This window comes from Sycon ciliatum, chromosome 9 (genome assembly GCF_964019385.1).
Source record: "Sycon ciliatum chromosome 9, ocSycCili1.1, whole genome shotgun sequence".
Taxonomy (NCBI): Eukaryota; Metazoa; Porifera; class Calcarea; order Leucosolenida; family Sycettidae; genus Sycon; species Sycon ciliatum.
The window spans coordinates 13,590,611-13,604,970 of NC_088651.1; the positions used below are offsets into that span (position 1 = coordinate 13,590,611).

Consider the following 14,360-nt stretch of genomic DNA (forward strand, 5'->3'; position numbering starts at 1 on the left):
GGGTAGTTGGCCGCAGCCAGATGTCAACCTGATAACGAGTGAGGTATGGAAGCAAGATGCAGCTAATGGGATTTCGGTCTTTGACCACTTGGTGGTGGGTCTGATCTACTCACCTCCGATCGTTTAGGTGCTGCATCTGCGCCTTGATCCTAGAGGGTGGTGGTGTTCCCACGGCGGTGGCGGAAAACTCGGCTTCCAGCCGAGTCTCACATGAAACGTGAAATTTATTTTTGATTTATGGAAGCAAGAACTGAGAACAGAGTGTCTCAAACGGAATAGGCATGCAAGCGGATAGCAGAAAGAGGCCATGATGCAAAACCGCTTGGGACCGTCAGATTAATATTCCTGGACCGAGCCAGCCGGAAAAAACCCTCGCGCCGACGGACGCAGTAGTGAGGGGAAAAACGGGTGTACTAGTATCATCAATGGTGATTTGGCATCATGTAGGCATGGCAAGCACATCACAGAAACAAATTATTTAAAAAAAACAATAACACAGATTGAGTAAAAGAACAATAAAAAGATACACAGAAATGAAGGGTGGGAGGGTAGGGACACTCGTGAGACTAAAAACTAACTGAAGAAGTCAGGAAAAGAAACGACGATAAAGAAAAAAATAGATGCCATAATTATGTGCAACTAATGTGTCATAGGCCACTACGTCTATCGATCTTTCATGGGTATGGTAAATGCTAACCATGGTCGCTGTGCAAATCAGGTCAACAATTGAAAAAGATGTTATGACCATGTTTAGTGTCTGTTCTTTGATCCCGAGGCTAACTCCTCAATGTAAAGTGAGGCGGTGAGAGCGTGGGTAGCGCCACCAGCATAGTATCCAACATTGTGAAAGGTTGCACTATACGAATGACAATGCCTTTCCAGATGTGTGGTGATTCGCAGTATACCAGACGCTTGATTGGCGCATGTGCCGCTAACTGAGCCCGGAAGCGCAGTGTAGACAAACGAACCAGAATATGTCCTGAGACTAGCTCCACTGCGGATTGGGCCAGGATCGGAACAATCATTGCCGTTAATCCGTACGGATATTGTGAAGCAATACCAGGGTCCAGAGGATGAATACTGGACTCCGAACACCGAAGTGTACACCACTCGTAACACGGTGTCGGTGCGTGTTTTGTTGAATCTGACATCGAATGTGTATCCACCCGATCCATGAGTTGTCTTGGTGAAGGATTTCCAGGAAACCAGACCAGCCTGGACGGACGCAAAAATACACACACCAAACTCCATGTGAATTCTGAATAGCAGAATTGTCATTCGAAAACGGTCTAGGTATTATGCTGGCTCCATAGTCCACATGTAAAACAGAGAGGGTCCAGGTGTCCAATAGAGTGCTCATTACCGAAAGGCAGAGTTAGTTCAAACAAAGATAGGAGGATGAAAAACTCCGAGTTTACCGCCCTTACGTTGCGCTCACACGACGCGCAAAATGACGCGTACAGGAAGGTGACAATAGTGATTGGGTCGCGTGCCACGAAAATCAGAATCGCACGGAGAAAAATAAAAATGGTTGCTCGGAACCTCCAGAAGGGGGGGGGGTAAAGATAAAAGTATAATCGTGAAGCGTTTAAGCATGATGTCTGATGTCTGATGCATACTATACTGTTTGACTGCTTTTTCTCCTCAAGTACCAGTCAGTTTGTTGTTGTTCAGGACTCAGATCGCAGAGTAGTGGAGAACTCCGGGGATACCGCTACGTAGAATCCGCCGAGGCAAACAACTTCTAAAAGGCTTGGACAGCCTGCTGAGCATCGTGGTCCTGTAGTAAGTGTTGTCATGGTTACGTGAGCGAGATGAAATCAATGTGCAGCCAGAGCTGCACGCCCTGGCTTCTCCTTCGCGTGATGAACAAGATTAGCCGAGTGGGTCCCTCCTTCATCTCGTCAGGTGCTGAATGCACTGAGAGGATAACTAGTTGCTGCAAGACTTTGAAGTCTCAACAAACAAACACTAACACCAGTGCAGCATGTCGTCACCATGACGAAGAAAAACCTCGGTGGCGATCCACATGGCGAATTTTTTCATTTCTCCGGCACGCGGGGAATATCACCACCAGAGAGTAGTGAAAAAGGTAGTTACTACTGTCTGATACTTGTGTACATCGTAATCGTAAACGTACAAGTCTCGTGTGAGCACTCTAGTACTCACAGTGCAAGCTTTCTCGATAGTTTTTATCGTCGTGTGAGCGCAACCTAAGCGATCATCAGAAAACGGTAATGAGTAACTCTGTCTACTGGTTTATATACCCACAAAGGAAACGTTCAAATGACAGCAGTTGTGAAAGATTGCATCATGGCATGTTGTTGTTGTTGTTGTTGATTTTTTTTTAATTCGCAAGGCCAAACGGGCAATGGTGCCCAATTCTATGGAAGCGAATTTCAAAAGGGAGAGAGCTACGGGGAGAGAGAGAGAGAGAGAGAGAGAGAGAGAGAGAGAGAGAGAGAGAGAGAGAGAGAGAGAGAGAGAGAGAGAGAGAGAGGGAGGGATTGAGGGAGGGAGATGATAAGAAATTTTGCAGCGTCAACAGAGCGATTTTGCAGTGTCAATAGAGCGATTTTAAAGCGTCAACAGAGGGAACACAAAGAGTTCATAAGCGCACAAGCACGCAGAGAAGAGTAAATGACGCATGACTTTGAAAAGTGCGAATGACAGCAGTGGTGAATGATACTACTTCACGCCACACGCACTGGAGCAGGTTGGCTGCTACTTGATTGGGTGATGCTTGCGGATGGTTTGAAGTTCCGAAGGTAGTACTTATTCTCGTGGCGACACTTTGACACAAGTTCATTCCTGGTGTTGAGAGGGAGGTGCTTGGGCGTTTTCGCGATTGCCCATTTTTCCGCCAGACATAACTTTCGCCTTTTGCTTTTGTTGCTATAGGCCACTTCTTTGCATGGGGACTGCCCATTGAATGCTGCATGCCTTCCCTTCATCCTTCCTTCTTGGCCCAGACGTACTGGGATAGGCAAGTGTCCTTCTCGTGTTGTCTGTGGCGGAATGATGACTGGTGGTTATAGTAGCATCGTTTGAATGGAGGCTCCAACCCTTTGGGGGTGATTTGTTTCTTCATGAACCCCTTCTTTCTGTGGATGGGTGTACGTTGTATAATACCATGTTACTCCACAACAAAAATTCAGGAGGTCTTATCGCGGTGATAAGACTGTTTGAGGTGTATTTCTAGGGGTGGGTGTATTTAACGATTTCGGCCTAAATTTGCTTGTTTTGGGGTCATATTTCAGATTTACCAGTTGTATGGCTTCTCTGTGTGATTGCAAGTCCTTTCACACATCACAGTGAAGCGTTTGAGCAAGAAAACCTGGCAATCAGCATTGACTACTCAGACAAATAGCAATTTTGGTACAAAAATGAACTTCGCAGAAATGTCAGTCCGCAAAGTACATTTGGGTGCACAGCTTCATAATTTCTTCATGGACATGCCCTTTTTATACCACTCCCCCCCCCCCCCGACCCCCACGAAGCAAGTCAACGAAGGTGACATCGACACCAGGACGTGTAACTGTTGGAAGAACCTTTGAAGAATTATACCCACTAGACGAAGCGTGTGTAACGGAGAGCGTCGTGTATAAGGCAAGAGTCACCACAGGTACAGAGAAGAAGGAATATACTGGATTAACAACATTCAAACAACGCTACTGTCACCACCAATCAACATTCCGCCACCAGGGATGAATTTATTGTCATACTTTTGCATAGCAGTTTTTACTTCATTGGCTGACGCCTGTGGATGGTATGAAGTTCCAAAGGTAGTACTTATTCTCGTGGCGACACTTTGACACACGTTCACTCCTCTTATTGAGAGAGAGAGAGAGAGAGAGACGTGCTTGGGTGTTTTCGCGATTGCCTGCTGACATAAGTTGCACCTTTTGCTTTTGTTGCTGTAGGCCACTGCTTTGCGGTGGACTGCCCATTGAATACTGCACGCCTTCCCTTCATCCTTCTTGGCCCAGACAGAGTGGGACAGGCGGGTGTCCTTCTCGTGTAGTCTGTGGCGCAGAAGGCCCGTCCACAGGCGTCAGCCAATGAAGTAACAGGCAACCAGCTCCAGTGCGTGTCGCTTGAAGTAGTATCTTGCACCACTGCTGCCATTCACAACTTTCAGAGTCTTGCAATCTTTCACAACTGCTATCATGTACACTTTTGCTTTGTGGGTATCTAAACCAGTATCCACAGTTTCTCATTACTGTTTCCTGATGGTCGTTTAATGCGCGAAATTGGGAGTTACGTTTCGTGAGGTCTGGGAAGGGATATGGTCGATATTTGGGTCGTGAGGCGAGGGGGGGGGGCAGGGGAAGGGGTTGGTTAACATCTACAAGTATGCATATGCATACTATAGAGGCGTTTTGTGCTGTTGAATAGAAAAAGCATGCATGCGTAGAACTCACCTCCATGGATTTGTGCTCGTCGAGTTGTTTGGCAATATCTGACTTGGTCGAATGGAGTTCCCTTTTTGCTGCGGCCAATTCAGCGCGTGTCGTCTCTAACCCAGCTCTCATATCTCCAAACTCCCGATGGTATTGCGCGAAGATTGTGGACATCACCTTGACGTCGAAAAGAATACTGCTTATCTGCTTGTCTCGTTTTGCTAACTTTCCCTCCAAAGCCTTGTTGTATCGGGTAACTTGCTGAATTTTACGACACAGTGCAGCGTTTTCGGATGTTGTGCAGAGATCAACTAGAGACAAAATCAAGCAAAGAAAGAAGAATGAGACTTATCTCTATAAGCACATACTTTTGTACGGATATACTCGGATGGAGGGCCAATGATCAATTTATAATAAAGAAAAGGACCAAGGATCGTACAATGTTATCGCATGAGCTGGTTGGTTAGTAACTGGTGGTGTTAGTGGACAGTAAAGCGTAACTTGTAGTTGATCGGTCCTTTTCTTTATTACAAATAATTGTGTAGCTTCTACTTTTTAGAAGTCGCAAAATACCGTGGTCAGAATGCGTAACTTGTGAAGAAGAACATCCATATGCGGGTTCCTGGGAGTATTCAGCAGAAACCAGTGTGATTTTCAAACCAATGCTGGCCGGCGACCAAAATGGTCAGCGATAAAACGGTAAAGGGGACCAGAAATCACAGAAACCGTTGAAAAAGGTATTCTTCTAACACCGAAGTCAGAACAAATCCTGTTTGTCAAAGCCTCGCGCTAAGTGATCATCAGGTTACTAGTATACGTATTTTGTTAGATTGACAGCATAAAACAAGGTGGATATAACAAGGCTTATCTAATACTGGTTTTGAACCAGTATTAGATTATAATTTATAATAGTATATACAGTATACGTGTACATGTACTGAAAGCAACTGGTGAAATACTGATAAACTCTATATCGCAATTTCACGATGCTTCTTATTTACCTTCACATTGGCCATCAGGAGTATCCAGATATCCAGTCTTGCATGCACAACTGTAGGATCCCACGGTGTTGTTGCAGTGAGCGTGGCGATGACAGTCGTGCGCATTTGATTCACACTCGTTGATATCTGGCGAGACAAGGTGAGGAAAGAAGAGAATTGTTTTATAATTCTTTTATTGTCAATTTGAGCAAGTCATCGTGCGAACGTTCATCCAAATGTTCTCAGTATGCGAATGTGTGCTTGATCTGGGCCTACCTAATATGGGGAAACTAAAATGAGTGATAATTCGAGGATCAGAAAGGAATAGAGAACTAATTCTTGTCCAACTCCAACGTCATCTTCCTATCAGCCTCACATTTTAAAACCTGAGCAGATCAATGGGCGACGGTATGAGAAGACCCTCTTGCCAACACATTGCGTTTCGAGTAACCAGTAGAGGTGGGGGGGGGCTGCAGCGATTACGCACTAGCTCTAAAAGCATTTTAAACTGCAGTAGATGCTCATTGAGGGGTGGGTTATCAAAGTACACACTGCTTACTGACCTTGGCAGTCTCGGCCATTACCATCAAAACCTTGACGACATTCACATGCGTAAGATCCATGAGTATTCGCACAGATGGCAGCTGCGCTGGTGTCGCAGTCATTCAGCCCATCCTGCAGACACTCATCCACATCTGAAAAGGAACATTGGAATGGCTTACTTCAAATTGTTGGTCTTAAAGCCAGGTGGTCTTTAGAACCAGGTCACATACATCGTGGTATATCGGATTATGCATACATGTGCATGATTTTACTTCAATGTACTCATATACAGGTGTGGAGCAAGGCAGGTGGTCGCTGTATCCGGTGCAGTTTCTGTGTAGAACTGTCCGTGCACGGAAAAACGGTCGTTAAGAGCAGGTGGTCGCTAAAGACAGAGGTCGCCTACACCAGGTTTTTCTTATTAGTAACTCTGTGATCTTTCCACTATCTACCGGTTTCATTCGAGAGACAACGTTGGCAGATGTCCTAAATGAACAGTAGCAGTCTTATCCCCCAGGGATCAGCCACAGACGGTAGCAGTATTGGGCTAAGAAAATGGATTTGAACATGGCGTATAAACGTTTACTGCCGAGGCAGCTTGCACACTACTGCCGTAGAAGGTTTGAACGTTGCAATATGTTTGTGAGTGATAGCATGCATATTTTAATGGGAGTGAAAAACAAGCATGCTGCACTTTAGCTTTAGAATGACTATCACTTCTGACACAGCTTTTCCTGAGGCGACAATTAATGTTATTACGAACTTATCCATGCATCTTTTGTTCGATACGGTTATGGATGATGATATTTGCAGCAGAGCTATGATTGAGGGCAATTTGTCTTACCGTGTTCGCAACGAGATCCTACGAGGCCTCGAGAACAGTTGCACACAGTTGAGCGGGTATCTGGGTCAAACACGCACCTTCCGGTATTTCCGCATGGTAGACGTACATCTATTGTTGGGCAAGTCGACTTTCTCTCTGGAGACCCACAGGAGTTGGTTAATACAAGCAAAGTCCTGGACTTAGAGCAGTACTTGCAATAATATGGATGCACTGCCGAAATACAGGTATGGAATAATCATTACTACTGAAGCAATAACTAGCAATGCTGCTCTGTTGTTCTGAAATTTTGACGCTTATTGAGTATTAGAAGCTCGGATAATCGCCTTGTACTGAGTCTGTGCAAGATGTCGCATAGCACTGACATTCAACGCCATGGCGCTTGGCTCTATCACGTGAGCATTCATTACACTTGTGTCACTGTCAAGCAGCAGGTACAATCATCCAAGATGCCTGTGGATGGGTATGCGTAGCTCGACTTACCCACACACTTTTTTAAGTCATCTGCCAACGTAGTGTCGAATCCCAGGAGAAGACTGAGGAAGAAGGTGTCGGAAGACCTGATCCTGGTCTCGTCCAAAGCCCCAAGAACTGCCTGGCCGCTGGAGGGGATGTGCTGCACTTGCCGGTCAGTGGCACCGGACAGTCGAAGCCAATCACCAAGACAGGTGGTCTTCGGTGAGGTATCTCCTGCCCCCGTTGCGCTTGTCTCTGTACAATCATGTCAAATGGACGTACAGTCAGTATCGCCTATAGCGTTGGTGTTTGATTTTGAGCGTTTTATCACTATATTAGTATAAGCGATAATTATATTACTACATGTATGACCGATACTGCATGCAATGTATGCGAGTGGGGTGTCAAACGACTCAGCACGCCGTGCACATACGCACTACATACATGTACAATGTCATGTAGCTGGCTGTAGCTCCTGACACACAAAATCAGGATTTCCTCGTGATGGAGGCATATTTTGGTAACTTGTACAAGCAAAACTCACCAAACAACACTCACTGGACAAGTTCTTCACGAAGAAGTAACACCCTGTTCTCCTCTGACATCGCTTGATTTTACACCAATCACTATATCCGGTATATTACTAAACAAACCGTTCAGGCAAAGCAAGCGTGCAGCTGAGCGCCCATTCTGCGAGTCAATCTGAAATTGCCAATGGTTTGGAATCCACAGCCAACACAGTCATATACAGCTGCACATGGGACCTGGTGAGTGTGGCAGTATGTCAAGACAGTGTTTTTGGGGCACAACTATTACCTCATCCAAGTAACAGCTTTGTCTCACATAACAGTAGAAACACCAGCTACGGTCGGTTTGATCAAAGACTCTACCACATTGACCCATGTCTAACCCAGCCCAAGACGAAGTGAATACTGTAGTAGTCATACTGGCCGAAGTTTAAAAACCTCCGCACCAATACTGGCAATCTCGCTCAGCATGATTTTCAATACTTCGCTATGTCAGGGGTGTGTTTCCCATCAGTTTAACACAAAAATGGGATTCACGCACATGTACATGATTGTATATTGCGTGCACACACACACACATACACACACACACACACAAACATACTCATGCATGTACATCTACATGCCCGTCGCAAGAGAAGCACGCAAATCTGCAAATACCCTGGATGTACACCCACAGATTTTCTCATGGTGTAATCCAGGTAGTTTTCCCTGAGCTACATGTATGGGACCAGGCTGAACCCAAAAGGCGCTGACAGGTTTTTCACTCCAAAGGCAGCTCACACCACGTGCCACACATACTGATGGCACTCGGGCCTTTTTCTTTCCCCAGGACCAACCACTGTTAGTTTCTGGAAATTACCAGAGGTGAAAGAAAGTGATTAATTTTGAAAGGATTGGGAGAACTTCACATGCAAAGGATCAGTCTGGGAAGTCGGAACTGCCTGAAAAGAGAAAAAAAGGCGAGTCCCACCAGGACTCGAACCTGGGACCTGCTTGTCATGAGCAATGCTCTAACAACTGAGCTATGGGACCAGGCTGAACCTAGAAGGCGCTGACAAGTTTTTCACTCCAAAGGCAGCTCACAACACGTGCCACACATACCGTACTGATGGCACTTGGGACTTTTCCCCCTTGTTAGATAGGAATACATACATTATATGACATGCACATGTACTTGACTTGTTACACCAGCCTCACCTTCTATCCTCTTTTACATGCACTACTAATACTAAAACCAGCGCTTTGGCCGAGTGGTTGTGGGCTTGCCTGCGAATCACAAGGTCCCGAGTTCGAGACCCTCGCTGGGAGCAGGGAGCGTGTACTGTGCTAGCAAATGCGGTGATGCATGCGTGAACCACTTTACATGCAGTGAACTGCGCCGACACCCACGGTCAACTGGGTACTCACTACTCGGAGTGAGGGTAACATGGATGCAGCTAACGAGGTTAGCCCCCTTTTTGGCCTTGTCGGGCATTGGTTGCGAGACTTACCACCTCACCCTCGCCGTTAGGCGCTGCATCTGCCACCCTGGTAGCACAGGCATGGTGGTGGCCTGGCACATGCGAAACTTCCTAAGCTGGTTGTGTTTCTCAACGCAATTGTATAGCCGGTGGTAACGCGGACGTGCAAACTTTACTTTTTTACTAATACTATACTATGCGCTGTATTCATGTATTGTTCCCACACACTTTCGAGGTTGACCTTAGATAGCACACTGGAGACCTTTTGATGCATTTCACTTTCAGCCGCACTTTTAGTTATCTACACTAACAGCTGTACATACATGTACATCCTAATGCCCCCTTTCAACAGTTGTCCTCCTATTATTGCACGCCTACATGTATACGATGTATTGTACACCCTTCTATTCAGTTCTTCCTCTACAACGTATTCCTCTTGCACAGGTGCCGTCCCGACCTTTCCCATTCTTCTGCCCACACAATCATGTACCTTGTAGTTTGACCTTTCTTCTTACTTTTCTCTGCTCTACGTATCCCCTGACCATAGGCTAGCTTACTTACTCACCCTATAAAAGCTGCTGCCTTTCTAGTTTCCTACGGATTAGTTTCTTGCCGATTAAGATCAGTTCCTACCTCTTAGATTCATGCTAGAGAACTCTTTCTCTCTCTCTCTCTCGGAATAAGTGTGCAATTCTGTATGATAACCAATATCCATTACTGTAACTGCTTGCTCTACCGACTGAGCGAAACCGGGACTTAACACCCCTCCCCCAGGGGACCAACCACGGTCAGTTTCTGGAAACTACCAGAGGTGAAAGAAAGGGATAAATTTCGAAAGGATTGGGAGAACATCAAACTCAAAGGATCAGTCGGGTTCACTTCCCCGACTGATCCTTTGAATTAATATCATTTTAAACGATAGCACACACACATATGTGTACATGTACATGTACACACACCTTGTATCATGTACCATGCATACGCCCGTCTCAAGAGAAGCGGGCAAATCCACAAATGCACCGGATTTGCTCCCACAGATTTTCTCTATAGCAACGATAGCGGATCTGTTTCTCAATGAAACAGAATAATAGAAGACAAGCGCCAGATGACAACTGGCGAAGCCGTTTGAATCCACCCCCCCCCCCCTCCCAATGCACACGGTGACACATGTGCTACACCACACGGATTACATACACAGAGTACATTGGAATAGGACGGCCAAGGCAGTTATCTATGCACAACCTACACTTGCTGGGGTAGCCAGAACACACAATACACACACGCGCGCGCGCGTGCATTCACACATAATCACCTTGCTCCGGTGTCCTTGTGGTATTGCCCGTTCCTGCGCTGGTAGGGGTTGACGTGTGGCGCAGGGGGCCTGGTGTCGTCGACTGGCCGCGTGCCTCTGCACACACAGCTGAACTAATGATCACCAAGGCAATGCAAGAAATCGGCGTCATTCTGGCAAACTGGAAGGCCATCCGGACCTTAGTGGACTTCACTCGGCTTCAAATGCTCGTGTACTAAGGGCCAGTAATAGCTCACCGTTTGGAGAGGTCAACACGAAATCGACAAGTAACATCGGCTGCCTGTTCCTGGAGCCGCAGTGCAGATGAACTAGAGCGCTCCTCGAAACGCTCGACTTCCTTCTTCCGTTGTATGCAATCCGGCATAGTGGAGCATGCAGCACTTGCACATCCAGTCACACTTGAATTTGTTGAAAGGCCGTACCAGTATGCATGACTGTACTAGAACGTACATGTACATTGTAGCTTTGGCTGGTTGCAGCCCTGTAGATCTACATGAAAAACTGTGAAGACCGTGCGCTTTTGAGCTGCCAACCGTGACGGCGTCACTGTCAGACACCTGGCCGTCAACTCAAAGTAGGTTCATACAATTATCATACAATGGATGCGTGTGTACTGCTTACTCCCGGCTGCATGGGCAGCGCCCTGGGGCCGCTAGACGTGCGACCGGATTTCCATGTCCTGCAGCCTTAGTTATAATGTTTTCTCGCAGCCACGATTGGAATTACGGAAGGCGCGGACTCGCGGCACAGATTCACCTTCGTCTTCGGGCACCGGATCGCGGAGCACTTTGTAGTGAGCTAATGTAAATCTACCCATGATCTCATTGAGACGTGCAGTGCTAGTGCGCGTTGGTCCGCGTCCCAGTACTGGTCAGACCTCGCTATAACGACCCCGCTTTAAAAAAAATTCCCATGCCCAGAGAGTACGTTATAGCGAAGTCTGACCGGTACATGTATATCCATTGGACGTCTTTTAGAGACGTGCACACTTACAAAATACAAGTTTTACTATTGTAACTGTAGACAACTAGACATGCAATGGCAGGAGACAGACTGCGGAATGGTAGCCGAAATGAAGAGGCAGGACGATTTCTACAGAAGAATTCCTCGACCAGCGAATAAGAATCGGGCCCGATTCGTACTCGTCTCGCATGAAGTGTGAACTTGTTTTCTCCACACGAACCACTCTTGCAATGAATGCAATCTGCCATCTGTACAACTTTGATTCGCAGGTCACGTGGACCATTGGTTTTTCTGCACACCTTTATCATGTTTATCCTGGCTGAGAGCGCATAGAGGAGAAGAGGAGGAGAGACTGTTACTTATATTCTCCTCTCTAATATTCAACTACACTCTGTAGCTAGCTTGCTGGGAGAGAAAGAGCTGTTTTTACTCTACTTTGTTACTTGTTGGTTGGGGTGAAGGTCAGGGTCGATACCAGACATAGCCGAAATGGACGGCACGAATGGGCTTTACGTGTTTGTAGCCCTCTGCCTTATGAATGGAGTTGCAATGCAAGGTGCCTCGAAGGACGCAGGGTCCATGTCTGCATCAGCAGCGGTCGGAGACAAACAACGCAATCACGAGGTTACTAGAACGGGACGAAGCCGGCAAGACTTTCCAAGAGCTCAGAGTGTGAGCGCTGACGGCGACTTTACATGTGATAATGGTACTACCCTTTGTCCGGCAAGTGCTAGCGGCTGCTGCAACTTTACCCAGCCGGTGCAAAAAGGCTGTGTGATAAACGGAACGTGTTGTCGGCAGGGCGTGCTGAAACCGCCCAGCACCACGCTACCGAACTGCCTGATCCTCGGCGATAGCGTGAGCGATGGGTACACGCCGATCGTGCAGCAGATCCTGAACCAGACGTGCCAAGTCCAGCACACGCCCTACGCGTACGGCAGCGGAGGTGCAGGACCAGTTCAGTACGGACTGGCCTGCTTGGAACACTTCCTGCTCACGGGCAAACTCGTCTCCATAGAGTGGGACGTGATCTTCTTCAACTTCGGCTTGCACAACCTGGTCAACTCAACCAGCGCCGAGCAGTTGTACAGAGACGACCTCAACAAGATCACAGAGATTTTGAGGAGAGCCAGCAAGAAGGTGATATTCGGCTTGACGACTCCATTCATGCCAGATTACACGCAGGGAAATCACGTCGTGGAGGACTTGAACAGGATTGCTGCCAGTGTCATGCAAACGCAGCCATCTCCCGTACCCATTATAGACCTCTACAGTGCGGTGGTGAAGGAGTGCGGCCCTGTGCCGTACAAATCTTGCCCTATCTGCCGAAAGGACCCATGTCAGTACCATTACACACCACGGGGATATGAGTTGATCGCCGCTCCAGTAGCGGAAGCCATTAAGAACGACCTTTGAAAGAAGGAGCTACAATGTGTAGTACTGTGTACAATAGTGCAACCCAAACACAGCTATTATGTACATGCTGCAACCACCACACTAACAAAAAAAAACACACACATACACTCACACAATCCTGTACATACACACACATACCATACATGCTACCCCCCCCCCCCCCACACACACACACACACATCACCACACACACACACACACACACACACACACACACACACACACGCACACACACACACACACACACACACACACACACACACACACACACACACACACACACACACATCACCACACACACACACACACACACACACACACACACACACACACACACACATTTGACCATTGACCATTTGACGCCCATCGCGGGAGGCGATGATACTTGATAGCGATGCTACAGTAGAAGCCATAGCAACTTGTACTGGGATTGCACCATTCAACAGCTTGCAAGGCTGAAGAATTGACCGCCACTATTCAGCCTGGTCTACACAACACGCTATGAAGTGGCTTTTTCTGGCCAGTGAATCCCTACTTTTTGGTCCTTTTTTTCCGCACACACATCACACCACATAATGTTACTCCGGCATACACTGGCTGTTGGTAACCACCCAGGAGAATGAAAGAAAAGTCAGGAGGAGTACCGGCATGAGAAAGAGAAGAAAGACGCCTATGACACACCATGTTCACACCATGTATACGCCCGTCGCAAGAGAAGCACGCAAATCTACAAATGCACTGCATGTGCACCCATAGATTTACGCACACACACACACACACCTTGACCTTTGACGCCCATCGCCGGAGGCGATGATAGCAATGCTACGGCAGAAGCCATAGTAACTTGTGCTGGGATTGCACCATTCAACAGCTTGCACACACACACACACACACACGTACACACACGTACACACACACTTACACTGGCGTACATCATACCCAACTTGCAGGCCCTGTTTCTGTGGAAAGTAAAGTAAAGACAAATTTCAAAGTGTACTTCAAAAGTAGAACAAAAGTACAAAATGAGTAATAATATATCATTTGGCTTCTGGTACTTGTTTGATTGATGCTCAATTTCATCTGGTAAAGAATAATACAAGCCCAGAAATGGTAAGGAATTTTGGATACGCATGTACCATTAATGCGCCATAAAGTGCCGTATACCCAGTAATGTTCTGTTATCAAATACTTGAACTAAAAAGACTTGCATTCATGAGGTACAATCCGTTATCGCCATTGTCAGATGGGATTCAAGCGTCCGGCATGTACTCTTGTGGACATAGATACCCGATGGAATGAATGGGGACGGCGCCCTCGCTTGCTTTGCACGTACACACACTGTGACACTGTATAAACGGACAAGCATTGCTCACGGCCAGCGCCCCGTGGCCGCTTGACCTCTCAACGGATTTCAATGCCCGCTAAGTATGTTCACGTTGAGTGTGCAGCCACGGAC

At 46.9% G+C, this 14,360-nt stretch overlaps 1 protein-coding gene across 1 annotated transcript; it reads right to left on the bottom strand.

Moving 5' to 3' along the window:
* Positions 1-211: 211 nt before the first annotated feature.
* On the bottom strand, positions 212-10,893 carry LOC135824787 (adhesion G protein-coupled receptor E2-like). Its single transcript, XM_065337491.1, has 7 exons — positions 10,526-10,893; positions 7,251-7,478; positions 6,771-6,905; positions 5,947-6,078; positions 5,405-5,530; positions 4,425-4,714; positions 212-1,215 (listed from the first exon to the last, which is right to left on the bottom strand). The coding sequence occupies exons 1-7, from the start codon at positions 10,695-10,697 to the stop codon at positions 751-753; spliced, it is 1,548 nt and encodes a 515-aa protein (XP_065193563.1). The 5' UTR covers positions 10,698-10,893; the 3' UTR covers positions 212-750.
* Between the last annotated feature and the right edge of the window lie 3,467 nt (positions 10,894-14,360).